Here is a 21051-nt window from a genome sequence, read left to right on the forward strand (position 1 = left end):
TAGTACTTTAACTTGACGTCTTCCACGTTTAGACAAGTCCATTTTCCATTTTTCAATGAGATAATGCATCTTACTCTGCAAACTGAAAAATAGGTTCGGCAGATCTGTAAACCAACAAATGAAACAAGAGTGCACACGCTGAAATGTCTCGCCTTCTTTACTAATCATTGATATTATGTTGATAGTCCTTAATATAAATCTTTATTACAACTGTCACATAAACTTAACATTAACCAAGAAAACTAAACATTGACCAATGAACCATGAAAATGAGGTCAAGGTCAGATGAACCATGCCAGGCAGGCATGTACAGCAAACAATTCTTCTATACAACAAATATAGTTGATCTATTGCCTATAGTTTAAGAAAAACAAACCGAAACACAAAAACTTAACACTGAGCAATGAACCGTGAAAATAAGGTCAAGGTCAGATGAGACCTACCAGTTGGACATGTACACCTAACAGTCCTTCCATACACCAAATATACTAGACCTTTTGCTTATAGTATCTGAGATATGGACTTGACCACCAAAACTTAACCTTGTTCACTGATCCATGAAATGAGGTTGAGGTCAAGTGAAAACTGTCCGCCGGATCACTATCCCTATGTCGAGCTTTCTGTGACAAAAGTCGCAGGCTCAACAAAAACCCTGGCCTTGCAAAAGTTATGTTATTTTCATGACAAGTGTAACATCATTTTGTGCCTTGAATATCTGAACATATATTACATCGATAAATTTCTGGAAATGTTCATGGATAGGATGTATAGAATGTTATGATCAATGCATTTTTTTTTGTGTATCAAAAAGGTAGTGATAAGTCATGGAAGATTTAGATATCAAGTCAGTCCCATAAGGTTTTGATTGCATTTCATGCAATCTTTCTTTAAAAATTTGCAGAGAATTCCCTTACACTTAAATCTTGACCAAATGTGAAATTTTATGTATACCGGTAACTACCAACTAATATCATGATCCTCTACTGGAGAAGAAGATGAACATCAACTTTATGGGTTGATTAAAAACAAAACATTTAAACTATCAACATTTATTGTAAAACAAAATATGACTGGTAACAATGGCTGGTCAAAATGGCTAAAATAATAAATCTATAAAATAATCTATTTAAGATAAAAAAAGTTCTTACACTGGTAGAAAACTAATGCTTAATTATACTAAAATACAATGTGTTGTTTGTGTGGTGGTTGATACACAGTGATTTGGTGCTCACAGTGGTAAAATAAATGGATAAGATTTCAACTTTAACATGTACAAGGAAATAAAAATTGCAGTGTACTTTTTCTTCAATCTTCTTGAAAGATTAAAAATTAAATTAAAAAAAATATATGTCATCAAACATTAACAAAAATATTTGATTTTCAATTTTTCAATTATTTAATATAGATAATATTCTTTGATAACTAAATGAAAATATACTAGATGGCAGGGGTTACAATTGTTCACCTTGATACACATTTAAAACTTAAATGTCTATCTCAAAAGTAACTGGTTCTAAACAAAGGCACATTTCATCTTGTAAATTCAGCAGTATTTTATGCGAGTATGCTTTGTTAACATTTTCAATTAAAAAATATATATATAATTATCAAAGTACCGTAAGATAATAATTACAAAATTAAATAAAATAAACAACTACGACCAATGTCATCATGGTCAACAATGTCATGAAAATAGCATACATATTTCGGCTGGGAATCACAATGGTGTATTGACTATTGTACAGATAAAAATGTTTTGTATTTGTATAATATGCACATAATAGTACCAGGTATCCTGTTATTAAGTGAATGGTAATGTTAAAATTTTTATTTCTTTGAAGTCTGAATTTAAGCAATGTAAACCAGATGCTCTGCAGGGCTCAGCTTTATACGACCGCAGAGGTCGAACCCTGAACAGTTTGGGCAAGTATGGACACAACATTTAAGCTTGATACAGCTCTGAATTTGGATTGTGATTAAATAGTTGACACAACATAGGTTTCTGACACAGAATTAATGTGGTTTAAGAACTTAAACCTAAAAACTTAAAAATTTTAAATTAGAAATTTACCTATTATGGTCCAATATCCAAAATCTAAATACATTGTTAGATTCAGCATATCATAGAACCCCAAGAATTCAATTTTTGATGAAATCAAATAATGTTCAATTTTAGACCCTTTAGACCTCAATGTGGACCAAATATTAAAAATCTAAACACATGGTTAGATTCAGCCTATTAAAGAACCCAATATATTCATTTTTTGTTGAAATCAAACAAAGTTTAATTTTGGACATCGATTTGGACCAACTTGAAAACTGGGTCCATAATCAAAAATCTAAGTACATGTTTATATTCAGCTTATCCAAGAACCCCAAGAATTCAATGTTTGTTAAAATCAAACTAGTTTAATTTTGGACCCTTTGGACCTTAATGTAGACCAATTTGAAAACAGGACCAAAAATTAAGAATCTAAATACACGGTTAGATTTGGCATATCAAAGAACCCCAATTATTCATTGGGCCCTTTTGGCCCCTAATTCCTAAACTGTTGGGACCAAAACTCCCCAAAACAATCCCAACCTTCCTTTCGTGGTCATAAACCTTGTGTTAAAATTTCATAGATTTCTATTTACTTATACTTAAGTTATTGTGCAAAAACCAAGAAAAATGCTGATTTGGGACCTTTTTTTGGCCCCTTATTCCTAAACTGTTGGGACCAAAACTCCCAAATCAATCCCAACCTTCCTTTTACTGTCATAAACCTTGTGTTTAAATTTCATAGATTTCTATTTACTTATACTAAAGTTGTAGTGCCAACGTCATACCAATATACTACCAAAAAATGTTCAATTTTTGCAGTCGTATAAAAATTGAAAGTATGGAATTAAAATAATAAAAATTCAATGTTAAATTGCAGAATGAAAACAATATACATACATTGTTGAGAAATATCAAAGGAGAAGGTATTATGAGGTTTATTTTTTTTTGCACCGCGAAAGAACCTTTTCATTTATCAATAAAATTGACATAATTTTAAAAAGGCTAGACTAATTTTACCATTTTTGCATCTTCATAATCTAAATAATGGCTCCTATATCCTTTACTAATACTCTTTATAAATCAGGAGATAAAAATGGGAAGCCTTTCTTTTTTAACTCTTTCTAGTGCCTGTACTGATATTTCAAACAATATAAGCATAATGTTTAATTGTTTATAGTTTTGTGCAGATGTGTTCATCAAATATCACTTCAAATGTGAAACTGAAAAAGTAACATTAACAGTTATAAGTTTGAACAATTGAAGGTCTTTCCATCTCCTTATATGTTCAGAATAAAATGAGGTTTTATAAAGCTTCTCTCATGAATATTCAAAAATGTTATAGTGTATAGTAAAGTAAATTATGAAATACGGAGAAAAATAAGCTTCTCAAGTTTTAGAAAAAAGTAACTCTGAATGTCAACTGATAGATTACTTTTCAATGATTCCAAAAATCTATGTTTTTTATGTCTTTTCTCCTGACATGGGTAAGATAATTTGTTACTTCAGGTCTAACAGATTGGTGCAAGAATGTTAGGTTACTTTATTTCTATTCAAAAAATGTATGGTTTCTAGGCAGTTTTCTGAGAACTGAAGATTTGATTCGTTTCAAACATGTAGGAACAAAGGAGTAGGGGCTATAAGGCCCTTTATTTGGCGCAAATATTACTGGAAATTTAAAAGTTATCATACATATTCTTAAATATGTCCAAACTAGACCAAGGTACAAGGTATTCAGAAAAAAATACAAATTTCACATTGATCAAGTTACCATGGCAACAAAACATGACAAAATTTGCATATTCTGAAAACTTTCTTGATTTCCCTTGGTTTTCATTAATTTTTAAGTATAATTTAGTTTGGAAAAGTATGTGCACAGCCAAGAAACAACTTTATATTTATTGATATTATTTCAATAGTCATAATAATGCTTCTCTAAAATTATTTTGTTGTTTCTTGGCTGTGAACAATGTTTCCACAATGGAAATAACGATGAAAAACTGCATAAATTCTGTATTTTTCATTGTTTTAGAGAAAATGGTACATACTATGACGTGATTGTGAAGTCATCAGATAAAAATCTTAATGTTTTTCATTTACATTTCTTGACCCTATGCATTTCAAAACATTATCTGCAAATTTGAAATAGTTGTCAAACAATTTTTTTTTTTGGGGGGGCCAAACTGGGCCTTAATGTTCCTACTCCCTTGCATAACATTAACTCAAACATTTTGTACCAGATCTTTTGTATCTATAACTTATAGTTTCAGAAGAGATGTGATAACAAATAAAGAAAATATTTGACCATGACCTTGATCTCTATTCCAAATTATTACCAAAGAATCAAGAAGACTAGCCTAGGTGTTTAGGCTCCATAATCAAGAATAAAATTAAAAGGTTTTACCATGGAAAGATGGTAAGACCTAACAAATTACTCCATATGTGAAACTGTAAAATTAAAACTTCAAGCAATTTTTTTTCATCATACATTCAGTTTATGTCGTAATTTTAATAGGTTACATTCAACCCAATAAGTGTGTACTATTGTATTTATTAAACCTGTAGACTATTAGTTACATTAATAACATCAGAAGTTCTCACATAACAAACATTAAATGCATACATTAAATACATAAATCAGATTATTTTTTACCCATTTTCAAAAGACTAGCCTACAAAAAATATAAATAAATATTACATTAATTTTTTTTAGCAAAATTGGAACAGCTACTACATTGGGACAAAATAAGTACGTTTACATCAGACAAGTTAGCTTTACATGACTTTACCCTGATAGCTACAAAGCCAATTTACTCTTAATTGTTCATTTTGTCAATTATCCATGTGTTGAATGATTTAAGTTTGTATTAAATAAGAGATTGAAAAGTTAAATCTGATTTGGAATCAACTAAACTTGACTCCTCATAATCAAAATATCATTAACCTCTTCCTATCAGTTAGGCAATCTTTAAATGAAAAATCATGAATTGAATACTTCATTGACAATTAAAAAATTATTCATTTAAGGTGGTACCTAACACTACAGGGAGATAACTCTGTAAAATCAGCTAAACATTTTAATCATGGTGTATTGTTAAAGAAATATTAAGCTTCTCAATGATCAAAATAAGTGTTTGTCAAACTGCTTTATAGCCAATGAAATTTTCCAGATAGAGTGATTAGCTCAAGTTTTTTGAAATTCTTATATTTTTTTTTCCAAAGGGTCATAGTATATATTTTGTCAAAATTTTATGAAAATAAAACGCGCCAAATTAATTATAGCCAAGGTATTTGGTACCACCTTAAAAATATTTTTGCTCATATTTTCAAAGAAACCATTGATAACTGCTAAAATCTAAACTGTCAATAAAACTCAAATGATTATGTTATGTATGAACAATTATGATTTCAACATGTATCAAGTGTTAAAATACATTGCACATGTATCTCTTTCTATATTTATTTGTTTATTATGTTTGCAGTTTGAAATTTCCTCTGAGTAAAAAGTTTGAATGATGCATCCATATAATATGGAATAAAACAATAATCAAACATGTTAAGTGTTCTTCATGTAGGTAATTGCATTGTGAATTGAAAATTATACAAAATGATTGTTGAGGCACAATTAATATACATGTGGAAATTAGTTGTGAAACTATATCAATATAAACATTTTTGCACAAAAAATGCACATTAGTTAGTTGAATATTAACATGTAAATTACCAGGAATGTAAAAATTTGATAGTACACATCAATATAAAATATAACATAACAAATATCGATTTAAAAATGGACGGTTCAAATATAATAATCAGCAGTCAAGTTTATGTTCAGTATTATGTTTAAAAATATGTATAAATCAAAAATTATACCGATCATCCGGACGGAATAATGCTATAATATTAATCAGCAGTAAATCATTTATCACAGAAATAATCAATGGGAATGACATTAGATATAGCATAGACAACTATGGTTGTCGTCACTTTAAATCATATAAAAAGTCCCTTAGCCATTCATTATATATTGAAAAGTACAATTGCAAAAACATATAAAATTTGTTAAACTCTAAGGTATCATGTTCGTCAATAAGTGTCCATTAGACAGTAAACAAATTTTGAAAATGCTCCAAACATCCAATCAAAATAGTTTCTGAATATTTATAAATTTGTTTAACAGATTTTCCATATCTAATTGAAAATTTATGTTTAATTTAAATTTTACATTTGAAAATTTAAAACCATGATAAATTATGTAAATTTTTCACCCATCATTATACTAAATGCTTCCATATATCACTATAAAATATGGTATTGATATCAATATTACTTTTACTATAAGTTTACACTTAGTTCTATTTAAATATGAAGTAAAAATAACTAGATATTGGTTTAAAAATTATATAATATTTTGTCTATTACCCTAATAAATGAACATAAAATATTTAGAAAAATACAAAACTTGTTCATTAAATAAGTTATTTGATATAGCTAATATTTTTTTATGATGTATAATTTTCTATTACATGTTCAGCACAAAATATCACTTATCTTGGTTTTTTTTATAAATTTAAATATACCAAATTTCAACTTCTAAAAATTCATACACATAAATATATTAATGGAAAAACAAAAGCCTTTACAACTAATTGACTAGGGTTAACCTTTAAACATGATTTCTTACAAACACCTAAATGCTGTAAATTACAATTATATCTTCATATTAGTTTCATAATTATGTGAAAGAAAACATATTTTGCACAGTGAACTATAAGTAAGGCAATGTCAAGTTGTGTTTCATAAAAAAAAGGAAATACATGAAGTAATTAAATTTCCATGCATGTCAAAAAGCCTGACAGAAAATTTAACTTCAAATCAGTTTTCATTCAAATATAATTGAAAGAACAATAATAGATAGTCAAAAGTATCCCTTAAAAAATGTCATCTAAAAAATTTATAATAAAAGTTTTACGTAAGATCAAATCTTCTAAAAAAATAACCTTTATCAATATCTAGAAAATACAACTATTTTTATATTTTCCATTATTATCTATTTCATTCTTAGAAACCAAGTCCTTTTAAACTTTTCATTGAAAAAAACAATAAAATAACCGAAGTGTTTGAAATATTTTTGTCATGGTCCTTAGATAAAATAATTTCTAAAAAAAATCAACACAGAAAAACATCAACTGCAGAAATTGAATGGCTGTTTAGCAAAAATCTTAACTTTGTGAATATTAAGAACAGCAAGTGATTTGATTTAGTTCAAGAATACATTAAGGATAACAATTGATTAAGTTCAGGATTACAGAAAACAAGACTCAGTGTTATACATTTATTCTGCCTTCCTTCACAGCAGTGGAGCTTATGATACTTGCCAAATTTGTTGTCTTTTTCAGAATTAATTTCTTCCTTTCTGCCATAATTTTCTGTTTCTGTTTAATCCTTTGTTCTTCTCTAGCAACCTTCAAGTCTTCTCTCTCTTTTTCCTGTAAAACAAAAACTTTCTTTATATAAATGCTTCAATTTACATTTTTCTTACTTCCAATTGTTGCTATTAAAAAGAGGAGGGTTGAATTTAAAGAGTAGTTTAACCCTAGTGCAAGTAGCTTATTCTTTTTTTACATAAATAAGGTTGTCAATTTTTTGTTTGAATTGTTTTACTTGCATCATGTTTATAGATGGTTATTGTGTATGCGTTTTTCTCATTATTGAAGGTCGTACAATGATCTATAGTTTTTTAACTTCTAGGTCGTTTGGTCTCTTAAGGGGGAGTTATCTCATTGGCAATCATACCCCATCTCAGACAACAGACAGACAGACTTCCTCATCACTATATGTACTGCCTGCATTTGGAAGGTGGGGGTATAAAAAAACTTTAACTAAACTTACTGATTGATGCCACCTTATAACAAGTGCTCTGTCGCCATCAGGTAAGGGCTGGGAATACTTTAACCTTTGTTTCTTTCTCTCTTCAGTAGTCACACTTTGTTCTATCACCAGAACTACTTTGGCCCACTGAAAATATCAAAAGTATACATAACTAATAGTCATTGATTGATTCCATATTAATGCTAGGGAGTGTAACTTATTACAATAAGTACAAAAGAGTATATGGCTTAAGTCATATTCAAATCAAGGTACAAAAAAATAGGTTTATAACTTGTTTTTACAAATAAATAGTTGAACAATTTTTCCATGTATTAATTTTTAAGATTTTTGAAACACACAATCTAGGGGAAGTAATTCTTAATCATTCTTTCTTTGGTGTATTATCTATCTGTTCAGTTCTCTATCATTCATAAATACTAGGGCATCTACCCATGTGGGCTATTCTTTTTGTTTCATTGATAAACTTGTGTGTAGAATCTTCTATTTCACACCCAACAAGGGAGATGATTCTCCTAATCTGACCATATCTGTCTGCTGCAGATCCTTTGACTTGAATGTCTCGCTAATTGTTTTTATTCTCAAAGAGAGATAAATTTTAATTTTTTGACTACATTGATAAGCTTGGTTGTGACCCATACTATCTCATTCCCACGAAGGGAAATGGTCACCCACCCTATTCATTCTTTCTCTCATCTTTTAGGCAGTATGTCTTACTGATTGCCAATACCCACCAAGGGAGACAACTCTTACCTGTCTAAACCATTCTTTCTGTGTTTCATTGATCAGCTGGTAAGTGTTACCCATCATGGCAATTAACATGTTAACTAGAAGTAATGTCACCAGGATCATGTATATGGCAAACATTATCTAGAAAATCAGTGGTAGAAAATTTATCATCACTTCAATACCATTTAATTCATAAATATGCAACTATAACAATATTCTTAATTATCGGGACATTTGTTCTTTATGTTTATATTATGTAAAAACTTAAATCAAAGATATGATAAATCAAATACAAACTATGCTGAATATATATTTTGTAACAAAATGTACATTTATGTGTTCGTTGATAGAAAATTGTTCAGAAAGAACTCAATGTATTATAAAGTTTCAAAAAGCTATGTATAGTAAGTTTTAAACCTATAGCTAACTGCTAAAAATATATATATTAATTTCTTGTAATCTTAAAATGAAATTTGTAATCTTAATATACAATTCTAAGTTTAATCTAATACCAATAGTAACACATCTAAAATAAAATCAAGAATAAAATAATTAAATACCAACAGAAGCAGACAAGTAAAGCCAAATAATTTGAAATAATTAAACAGAGACGTTCTTACAGTACAACACAAATTGACATAACATAAAAAGCATGTGCAGAATAGTTTTCTAACTAACAACAAACAACATCAATTTCTTTGAGTATCACTTACAACATGTCAACTACTGAACCTAAATTTCAATTGCAAATTTAAATGCAGGTAGAGAAGAATCATTTATAATGGCACCAATTTTTGTGGACCATGGAAATATAAAGTACTTTGGATTCAAGTTTTTGTGGGTAATCAGTAACCCAAAACCATTACACCACTGGGTATGAAAATCAGTAACCCAATACCATTACACCACTGGGTATGAAAATCAGTAACTCAATACCATTACACCACTGGGTATGGAAATCGGTAACCCAATACCATTACACCACTGGGTATGGAAATCGGTAACCCAATACCATTACACCACTGGGTATGAAAATCACTGGGTATGAAAATCGGTAACCCAATACCATTACACCACTGGGTATGAAAATCGGTAACCCAATACCATTACACCACTGGGTATGGAAATCGGTAACCCAATACCATTACACCACTGGGTATGAAAATCAGTAACCCAATACTGTTACACCACTGGGTATGAAAATCAGTAACCCAATACCATTACACCAACTTTAATAATATGAAAATCAGTAACCCAATACCATTACACCAACTTTAATAATATGTGTTTTATAAATTAAATAGGATTTATGTAATGAAAATACAGTCTTGCTGTCACAAAACAATAAGCAGGAATCTTTGATAATGCTTAATAACAATTGCTTGTGGAAGATCAGAGAAAATGGACTTACTAGTATTCAAAATTTTCTTGTAAAGTTCATGGAAGTCAGAACATTTTTGCGTTTGCCTTGACAGAAGTAAATGTCATTACCAAGTATCAGATTGTAAATGATTTCAAGTCAATTTAGTCACTTAAACCATTGTGACTAGTTTTTTAAAAGAGGTGATTTTTGTTTCTATTTTGAGACACTCCCTTTAAACCAATTAAATAATATCACCTTTAATTTTTTATTCCAAATGGACTCCTATAACAACACTTCTGTAAACCAACATATTTTTCGCGAGCGATTTATTTTTCGCGACTTTCCCCAAGTAGAAAAATAACTCAAATATAAATCATCACACAAATGTAAAACATTGATCTTTCCATATTAAAATATGTCTTGTAAATACGAAAATCATATAATTAAATAGCTGCGAAGTGGTCCAGAAAGATTAAAACCTGAAATAAAGTATCCATGAAAATAAGTTGGTTTACAGTATTGATATTCTTATTTTATTTTCCCAAGATATCACTGAGATCTGGCCTTGCGGCCATAAAACTTAAAAACATAAGACTCGAACATCAACCAATCAAATTACTGGATTTCATGTTTCGAGCATGATTTTTGTGCTCCTAGCACTGAGCAAAGTTTTATGCCTTCAAGGCCCGAAGCACAAAAATCATGCTCGAAACATGAAATCAAGCATTTTGATTGGTTGATTCTCGAGTCTGAGTACAAATATCGTGCTCGAAAGTTTTATGACCGCAAAGGCCTGGTCTAGCAATTTATTGAACACAGCATATCTTACCTTTACAAGTGTAGGAAATGGAGAGGAATCAAATGTGGCAAAAAAGTCCTCAAAATCCCCAACATTCATTGCAAATGATCCAAATGCTGAATCTATTGGATTTTTAAATACACATGGGTCGGTTTGAGGATCACATGATGATTGAATAAAGGCAACATAAAATGCTGAAAAGAAGTTAAAGTCAACTGAAGGTTAAAAAAACATATTGCAGATCAACCTTGCTGTATCATATCAATGTTTTGTCACAAGTTCACTGCTTTACACAGAAATCCTATTTTCATTAGTAATTTCAATAAATTTGTGCCCAACTAAAATATTATTTTCTATAAAATTACCAAAAAAAAATAAAATCCAATTTATCTTGGCACAGTATGAAAATAACAGAATTAATCAGGCTCAACTGAAAAAATCAAATATCACAAAAATTAATTACCGTACCATTTGTAATAACATTCTTTTACAGGCGATTTCAATGAGTGTGTAGGCAAAGGTAATATTTTGTGTTAGCTTGCTTGCTTGCTTGCTGAATCTTGAAGTCATTGTTAGGTAAGGTATACTACCCACCTTTAAGAGTAGACTAGTCTGATAGATGACCAATCTATCTGTCTGTAGAACTAGGCTTCTTTGAAAGGAGGGTAGTATACCTTACCTAACAATTACTTCACCGTTCAGCTAGCAAGCAAGCTAACAAAATGTATCACCAATACCTTTAGCTACACTCATTGAAATCGTCTGTAAATAAAAATAGCCCTTATCATTGCTGACATAGCAAGGTTCATCTACAACTAACTTGTAATTTCAGGATTGAAAAGTGCAATGGTTTAATTGTGCATAAAAATGAAATAAAACAAACATAAATTCATTTCTTTGGAGGATGAACAGATTCAGTCATAAGCACAATTACTTAGATATCAAACTCATTAATTACTAAACTCCAATGTGTAATGGTGATATCATAAGGACAATTGATGATATATTCATTTTTAAGTCTCATTGATAACTAATGAGAACTGTTTGAATATATAGTCACTAAAATTTGAAAGGAGTCTGTTTGATTTCATAAGGAAATCTGGTGAATTAATCTGAAAGAAATGCATAACAGCTTCGTGTATGAAGTTACATGGAAGATTGATTAACTTAATTAATAACTCTATTTAGACTACTGTGGATTCATTATTATTTGTTGGATACCAGTTTTTGTGGGTTTCGTGAGAATGGGTGATCCATGAATTTAAATGTTCACGAATTACAAATTTTCTTTAAGCCTTGTAAGTAGATTTTGGCAAAACCACTAAATTTAATACATTTGTGTTGTATCAACAAAAATGAAGGTTTTCCTCATTCCACGAAAATTGATACCCACGAAAATAAATGCATCCACAGTATATATGTGTCTTTAAATTCTGAATCTAAGGTTACTGTGTCAGATGTTTAATATTTAGAAATTTGAATTAAGAAAGTTTGTTTTATTGATGCACCCTTAAAGTATGTTTTCAGAACAGCTTATCACTGTCAGATCATAACTGATTAGATGTCTTAGTAATTAACATTGTGCAACACATTAAAAGCATTCTTCCAACTATACACATATCATCTGAGTTTTTGTGTATAACTGGAGACAAACATTAACAAATTCAATCAACTGTTAATGCAATAACAGTGTTAATATTAACAGTATTAGGCAAAATTGTTCAGGGGAGACAATTAAATGTGAAACAATAGGTCATGCTGCAAATATTATTTTTTGGTTCACTATGGGATTTCTGTAAAAAATTAAAGGTATGAAACAAAATTCCTTTTAAAGCATATTCCATATAGTTTTCTCTTTTTCTATGGTTATTCAAGTTTCATTATTTCATTTTATTATAATTCGTCAACATAACTTTCAATATATCTCTCATCTCTTAATCATATTATGTTGTTCATTAAAACACTAATTATTTCAATGTATTAATTTTCTTAAATATTCAAATAAGTCATTTATTCTACAGTAGTCATAATTAAATGCAATTCAATAATCACAATTTATGAAATTTGGGGCGTATTTTTTTTTTATTAAAATTAGTTTTTAATAGACAGTAAGCAAAGAATGACACTCAAAAGCAGAATTAGAGCAATTAAAAATAATTTGTTATTTGTTATTTATCATAGAAAAACTGAAACAATGTTTTCATGGACAAATTTTGAGACTGTTTACAGCTACGCTAGCTTTTTGTATTATAAATTACATCTAATAAAACAGAATTTAATGGAAATATACATAAAAGGAATTAAGTCGTTTTAGTGAAGTAGGTGGTTTTGTGAGTCAACCAATTACTTTTGCCAATTCAGGAAAATCTGTCTGTTTAAATGTAACAAAATAATCGCCAAATTCTCCCAATGACATCATAAACATGGCCATTATTGACTCAATAGGGTCACTAAAGGGACTCCATTCCTGGTTCAGGTGTATTAGATATAAAGCTGAAATCAGGAAAAGTTTTACCATTATTATTTTGAACATTTTTTCTACAACAAAGTCTTGTAAATCAAATGAATAAATTGTCCCACTGTCAAGCAAATAATTATACAGCTGTCAATAATAAAACACACAACATCAAAACAATATAAAACACTTTAACAAACATAAACTGCTAAAAATAATAAAACATATTATGCATACACAGTCAGGAGACTTACTTAAATGAGTGATTTTCTAAATCACTGATTCAAGTAACATTATTTCCATAAATGTTGGAAGTAAGAGTGGTCTTTCTTTAATAACCACCTATTTAAGTAGTACGAAATAATCACTAGAAGAATTCTATTGTAGCTTTAAATATAGAATACTAATGATCCAGGGACTAATTATGTTTCTAAAATTATCAGAACCAACATCTGTGTTGATAGGATGACCAGGTCATTTCAGGTGATGACCTTGTACTGAATCTAGGATAATTACATTAAAAAAAACACTTGTTTAAGTATCATACCTCAATTTCCTTCCCAAAAATCACTTCTTTAAGTATTATCATTTTAATAACCCCGACTAATTTCAACACCCCCCTCCCTGCTGGGAAAAATCTGTTAAGAAAGTATCATTTCATAATGTAAAGCCATTATTATAGCATTTTTTTCAACCAAAATAGAATTTGCAGCTAAATGATAGTATTAAAGGCATAAATCTTGCTACTTAAAATAAGCAAAAAGTTCATTTTTTTCAACTTTACTAATGAAAAGATATTATTTAAACCTTGGTGTTTAAAATTTTGGTAAAACTACACAGTCACAATTTGTGACAAAATTTTGAATTTGCTACTCAAATAAGTGATTTAAAAATCACTTATTTCAATAAGTCCCCTGACTGATACAACATAACCCATGTGCATGATTCTACCAAAATAAAATGATCAATCTACGAACAGATATCAACTACAACATCAAAAACAACATCATTTACTTTGCTTAATATTGGATGCTCAGTCTTTTCAAAGTTTTCATAATAGTCCCCAAATTCCCCCAAAGACATCATGAACATTCCCATTATTGATTCAGCAGGATCCTTGAAAGGATTTTCTTTATTTTCTTCATAGTTTCTAAAAACTATGTACATAGCTGTAAAAACAAATAACGTTATTCCAATAGCTGACAAATAACTTCATGTATCAATATCTTTAATATTTTACAAATGCAATGGAAAAAAAAATGACCATGCTTGCCCAGAAAAGACTTATCATTTTACCAAAAAATATGTCTTGATTTTCATGTGCGTTTGGATAAAAAAAAATAAAACATTGGAAATTGACAACTTTATTTTTTTGGAATAACAAAAAAAAAAAAAAAAAAAATAACCCAAAGAAGTTTTTAAAATAAAAGTCAATGGCTTTGAAATCATTTCACATTTTCAGATTAATCATGTGAAAAGATGTTTTTAACAAATTAAACCAAGTTTTAAAATAAAACTACAAGACGTTTAATTGTCTATATCACTTTTCAATAATTATAAGATGAACCATGAAGTTGACTAGAGATGCTAGGCTAAAAATATATTAATACTAAAATTATCAAAACATTGCCATGCTTTTAGTCTTTGATATATAAATAAGGAGATGTATAAATATAATATCCAATTAGATAACAATCCATCAGAGTTCAAATTTATTGGATGTTGCCACCGCACGGCCTTCAACAATGAGGAATACCCATACTGTATATTTATATTCTATTAAAAATACCCTTTTTTTTTGTCTAATACTCACACTGAGAGAATCCTATGATAAAGACAACATATATGATAAAAAATCTCAGCAGATCTCCCTTCACCATCTTATATATCATCACAACAAAAGGTCCTAAAATCTTGAAACCTCTGAAAAAGACAAAACATGAGTTATATTTGAAATTCAGAGTCAATTTCATAACACAGTAGGTGTAACCTCCTCACACAGGTGATTGATGTTGCTCAACCTAAAATATTTGTTTTTGTTAACTATTTAGTTGAGTATTGATTGTCTTTTCGTTTCTCTTAGCCATGTTCTTGTCATTTATCTACTTCTTTCTGGTTATTGCCTTTTCGTTTCTCTTAGCCATGTTCTTGTCATTTATCTACTTCTTTCTGGTTATTGTCTTTTCGTTTCTCTTGGCCATGTTCTTGTCATTTATCTACTTCTTTCTGGTTATTGCCTTTTCATCAATTGTTGAGAGGTTAAAGGAAGGATGGTGACCTCTAGATGTCAACTTTGGTTTTCTTGTATTGTAAGGTTGTTTTTTTAGTGTTCATGTGTATCACTTTTATTCACATCTTTTAATTAGTAATTTTGTTGTTTAAATAATAAGTACATTTTGTTGTATAAATAATGAGTACATTTTGTTGTATAAATAATAAGTACATTTTGTTGTATAAAGAATGAGTACATTTTGTTGTATAAATAATTAGTAATTTTGTTGTATAAATAATGAGTACATTTTGTTGTATAAATAATAAGTACATTTTGTTGTATAAATAATGAGTACATTTTGTTGTATAAATAATAAGTACATTTTGTTGTATAAAGAATGAGTACATTTTGTTGTATAAATAATTAGTAATTTTGTTGTATAAATAATGAGTACATTTTGTTGTATAGATAATGAGTACATTTTGTTGTATAAATATTGAGTACATTTTGACATTTGGGATTCAAAAAAAAGAAAAGAAAATGAAATGGAAAATCTACCTATAATATTTGGTTTCTTTATCAATGGTCCTGTTTAGTGAACAATGCAGCAATCAATCCAATTGGTTTTTGCCTAATGTTTAAACTAACTCATATAAGTATGAGAGAAAAAAAACAAATACCTGCAGAAGAACAGAAAATAAGGTGCTGTTCCTAAAATAGCCAGAACAGCCACAACATCTTCATACTGTGTGGAACATGTAGCCCTTCCAGGGAGCATCATCACCACAAAAACACATGACAACAAGAACAACATCTTCATAGGGGCTCCACCCTGTAAAATTGGACAATTGTTTGTTTCTGTTCATAAATCAAACTTTATAAATATATTATTGGAAAAATCTTAAGTTGATAAATGGGCACTTTTAATATAAGATAAAGGACTTCGACAACTATTAAGGGAGATAACTCTTTTCAATTAGTAATTTTTTAAAATAAATTTTGTTATGTAAAACATATTACAGACTGAATTAAATTTAAAACAGACTCACTGCTGTATTAGCTGTTTCTTATTCAAATTTAGACATTAACCTAACTTAAATGAAAGCAGTCAGGAAAAGTGAGCCAATCGTGAAGCAGAATCAAAAAAAAGAATATTCATTTCACCAACTATATGGAACCTTTAAAGTTAAAGGTAATTCTGATATAGATAAAATGACTACTAAAATGCAATGAAAAACTTCTGTCAATGTTAAGTATTAGTTCTAGTTATATTTCATATAATTCTGTTGTCATCAATCTCACCAAAGTTGTGAAAAATATAGTGAATCCCTGATGGTAAATTTCCTTCATAGCTAAACACAGATACATAATGGCTGCTAGCAGGACAATTATTTCTAAAGCCCATCGTATCTAAAAGTAAATAAAATAAGTTAAAGCCTACTGCTAGTTGTGTATTGATGTATTTAAAGTATACAAACTGTTTTACATTTCATTAAAAAATGCACATTTAAATTCCCTCAGTCAAATAACAAATGGTGCTGCCTTTTAGTTAGAAATAAAAATAAGAATGTGTACCCTAAGATGACTCCTCTGCCTTTTAATCATGTTTGGATTTTATGTTGAAAGTCTTTCAGAGCAAGGGTTTACTATATGTATCACATAACCTTCACATTATCAATTATATATAAAAATAAGATCAAAGGTAATATAAGCCGTGCCAGACGTACATGTAAACTTTACAATATATCCACACACACTAAATATAGTTGACTTTTTAGCTCATAGTATCTAAAAAACAAACCATGAAAATCTAATGTTGACCAGCAACCTTGAAAACTCCAAGCTGACATAATCAATAAATATGATTTTTTGCAAGTATATTTCACTGAATGGAAAGATGCATATTCTACTTAATTTCTTTACCACGTACAAAACAGTTACAGTGAGATGCTTGTAGGTGTTACTGTAAAATTTTACCTATAGCTCAACCTGTTTTTAAAATTGTCAACACAATAGGGACATTTAAATTGACCAGTTGGTATTGTTAGATTTAAATCTACCTTGATGCTACCTGTAAAAAATTTTATTCACCTAACCAAAAGTTTCAGCATGCTTTTTTCCTGAACTTTTTTTTACCTAGGATTATTCTGTTGAGAGATTTTTATTTTACTGTCATTCAAAATCTTATGAGTGATCAAGCCAAACAAGAATGACTATATCATATATTTTATTTTCTTGCAGTTGTAATTTAAAATTGCATGACCTAAAATGCACTACATTTCATCTAAATGTTTGCATAGCCACTACTAGCAGTGTTTAATACCCTAAATAATCCAGTTGTAATATTTCACTCACTTTAATGAAACCTCAAAATCATATTTGAATAAACAATTTCATTTATTTTTTTACACTAATATTTGACATTTCAACCAGAATTCCAAAGACTTTAAATAATTCCCAATTTCATTCATTTTTCACTACTTCACTAGATTTTTTTCTAAATCCATAGTATAAATTCTGATTAACTTCCAATGATATACATCCTAATTTAACAGGTGCAGAATCTATACATAATTCAGAATCATTTCCATTACTATATTCCAAATAGTTATCCTCACTTATATTTTGTAATATTTTATTTATATTTTTACTATATATCACCTGATTTTAATATATCCACAGTAAACATTGTATTTCATTTCCTATAATAAATTTCCAAATCAAACAATATTTGATTCAGAATTTTATAATGACTATTTCCAATTTCACATTCACTGAAAACATTTCCTCATGTTAGGAATATTTTAGAATATTTTACTTTCATTTTTCACTTTATCACTAGATTAGACTATATCCGCTGCATTACTCCAACATTTTATTTCATTTCCTATAATAATTTCCAAATCAAACACTATTTGATTCAGAATTTTATAATGACTATTTCCAATTTCACATTCACTTTTAAAAAACATTTCCTCACGTTAGGAATATTTTAGAATATTTTACTTTTATTTTTCACTTTATCACTAGATTAGACTATATCCACTGCACTACTTCAACATTTTATTTCATTTCCAAGATCCCATTTAAATAGGGAATCATCTTAAATTTGTAATAGATCCAAAAATTAATAATGAATATTTCAAAAATCACATTTAAAGCCACAGAAACATGTTGGATGAACACACACTATATCTCCTACTTGAATTCCAGTTTTGAAATTTTTAAATCTTTAACATAATTAAATCCCATCGTATGCAAAATTGAATTTCCTTTAGTGAACACAGCATTTTATGCACAAAAGTCCCACTAATATTATAATAGATTTCAAATAAAAAACACATCAAGGTATACTCCAAAATTATTTCTAATTTTATATGTACAACATCATATGTAAGCCCCACAAAACGGTTAGAATGAATTATTTCCTCCTTGATGTCCGTCATGATAATAAAATCTTGAAAGAAACACATCACATTTTAAGAAGCAAAATTGCTAGTGAATTCAAATAAAATAAATCCAATATTGTATGCACAATGACACCAAAAGATTTAAAACATTGCAAATAATAATCCAAAATGAAAATCTTGAAGGGTCATGTGAAGAAAAGAACAACATATCCCTCTGAAAATTTAAACTGTAAACACCTGAGCAGCTATTTCTTGTTTCACTGGCAGCTGGACAATACTATATATAAGGGTTAGAATTTTAAAGAAGCATTTTGGTGTAAAAACAGTTTAAATTTTCAAACATAGTAATACATATTTATTTTAATCTTTTACTGATTTAGAATTTTAGGTAAAAAATAGATAAATCATATATATCAGGGATTTAAAACAATGAAAACCAAAACTTTTTTCTTCCCTATCAATTTTTAATAGAATAATCCTAGGTAAGAAAATCTTCAGGAAAAAAGCATGCTGAAACTTTGGGTTAGGTGAATAAAAATCTGTACAGGTAGAATCAAGGTATATCTAAATCTAACAATACCAACTGGTCAATTTAAATGTCCCTATTGTGTTGACAATTTTAAAAACAGGTTGAGCTATAGGTAAAATTTTACAGTAACACCTATAAGCATCTCACTGTAATATGTTTTAATTTAAGAGAAATGTACTTCCTATTTTGAGATTATATTCATTGAAAAATGATTTGGTGAATAAAACATTAACCTCTACATTTTGTTTGGATTAAATACCAGTAATCAAAGAGCTGAAATGCTCTGAGGGGAAAGACGGCCCTTGTTTCTATTTCATGTTTTTTTGGGGGGAAGGGGGGGGGTTATCTTTTGATAGTCTTCATATAAAGAATGAAAAAAAAAAAACAACAGCTAGAACATGTGGAAGGTTGACACTATTGGAATCAATTGTAGTTTAATGTAATTTCGTTTCTTTAGTTTAGGATTCAATTTAGACCAATGGAAGAGATCTGCATCTTCTAAATCTAAACATTCAATTAAAGTTAATAGTTAATTATCTAAAATTCAACTAGTTGAATTCTGTCATTTAACAACAACTACAATTATTTTTGAAATCTTAATAGTGTATGACTGAACTGCAGGCTAGGGCCATTTTCCTTTTTTTGTGACAGTACAGATTTTTAATTTATTTCTTAAGAAAGTTAGGACTGAAAAATCTATTCAGTTTTAAATTTCCATTGATAAAGTTCCCAGTTACATCTCTCATCACAGGGATACAGGTACTAATAAAAATAGCAATATGATTGATGTAAACTGTGTGAAGCTTGTTTCCAAATCCTACATTTTGAAATATTTGTAAAATTTCAAGAATAAATAGGTTTAAACTACAAAATGCAACATTTGTAATTTTTTTTGTAACTATTACAATGATTATGTTGGTACACAAAATTAAGTTTTAATGGAAGACTACTTATCATATACTAAATGTCACATTTTAAGTGTTTATTTTAATGGATAATTAGCTCAAAAATTGAGGTGCTCCTGAATTGGAGGAAGATTATCAAAACAGAGTTTTCCCTATCAATTTTTAATAGAATAATCCTAGGTAAGAAAATCTTCAGGAAAAAAGCATGCTGAAACTTTGGGTTAGGTGAATAAAAATCTGTACAGGTAGAATCAAGGTATATCTAAATCTAACAATACCAACTGGTCAATTTAAATGTCCCTATTGTGTTGACAATTTTAAAAACAGGTTGAGCTATAGGTAAAATTTTACAGTAACACCTATAAGCATCTCACTGTAATATGTTTTAATTTAAGAGAAATGTACTTCCTATTTTGAGATTATATTCATTGAAAAATGATTTGGTGAATAAAACATTAACCTCTACATTTTGTTTGGATTAAATACCAGTAATCAAAGAGCTGAAATGCTCTGAGGGGAAAGACGGCCCTTGTTTCTATTTCATGTTTTTTTTGGGGGGAAGGGGGGGGGGGTTATCTTTTGATAGTCTTCATATAAAGAATGAAAAAAAAACCAACAGCTAGAACATGTGGAAGGTTGACACTATTGGAATCAATTGTAGTTTAATGTAATTTCGTTTCTTTAGTTTAGGATTCAATTTAGACCAATGGAAGAGATCT

The 21051-nt window shown here is 29.0% G+C and overlaps 1 protein-coding gene across 12 annotated transcripts in view; it reads right to left on the minus strand.

Annotated features, from left to right (window-relative positions):
• Window positions 1–1033: 1033 nt before the first annotated feature.
• Window positions 1034–21051, minus strand: part of LOC143063126 (transient receptor potential cation channel subfamily V member 5-like) — a 41128-nt gene continuing 21110 nt past the window's right edge. For 7 of the 12 annotated variants that reach the window (XM_076235095.1, XM_076235103.1, XM_076235097.1 and 4 more), the window contains 7 exons: window positions 16791–16898; window positions 16169–16320; window positions 15090–15199; window positions 10852–11015; window positions 8684–8800; window positions 7934–8059; window positions 1034–7530 (listed from right to left, as the gene is read on the minus strand). In XM_076235095.1, the coding sequence (XP_076091210.1) occupies window positions 7369–7530; window positions 7934–8059; window positions 8684–8800; window positions 10852–11015; window positions 15090–15199; window positions 16169–16320; window positions 16791–16898 (939 nt within the window). In that variant the 3' untranslated portion in view covers window positions 1034–7368. Of the gene's footprint in view, window positions 7531–7933; window positions 8060–8683; window positions 8801–10851; window positions 11016–13168; window positions 13315–14290; window positions 14446–15089; window positions 15200–16168; window positions 16321–16790; window positions 16899–21051 lie in introns of those variants that run through there. The other 5 variants (XM_076235096.1, XM_076235106.1, XM_076235105.1 and 2 more) reach the window with 3 other exon arrangements.

The sequence above is a fragment of the Mytilus galloprovincialis genome, chromosome 2, assembly GCF_965363235.1.
Source record: "Mytilus galloprovincialis chromosome 2, xbMytGall1.hap1.1, whole genome shotgun sequence".
In the NCBI taxonomy this organism is placed as follows: domain Eukaryota; kingdom Metazoa; phylum Mollusca; class Bivalvia; order Mytilida; family Mytilidae; genus Mytilus; species Mytilus galloprovincialis.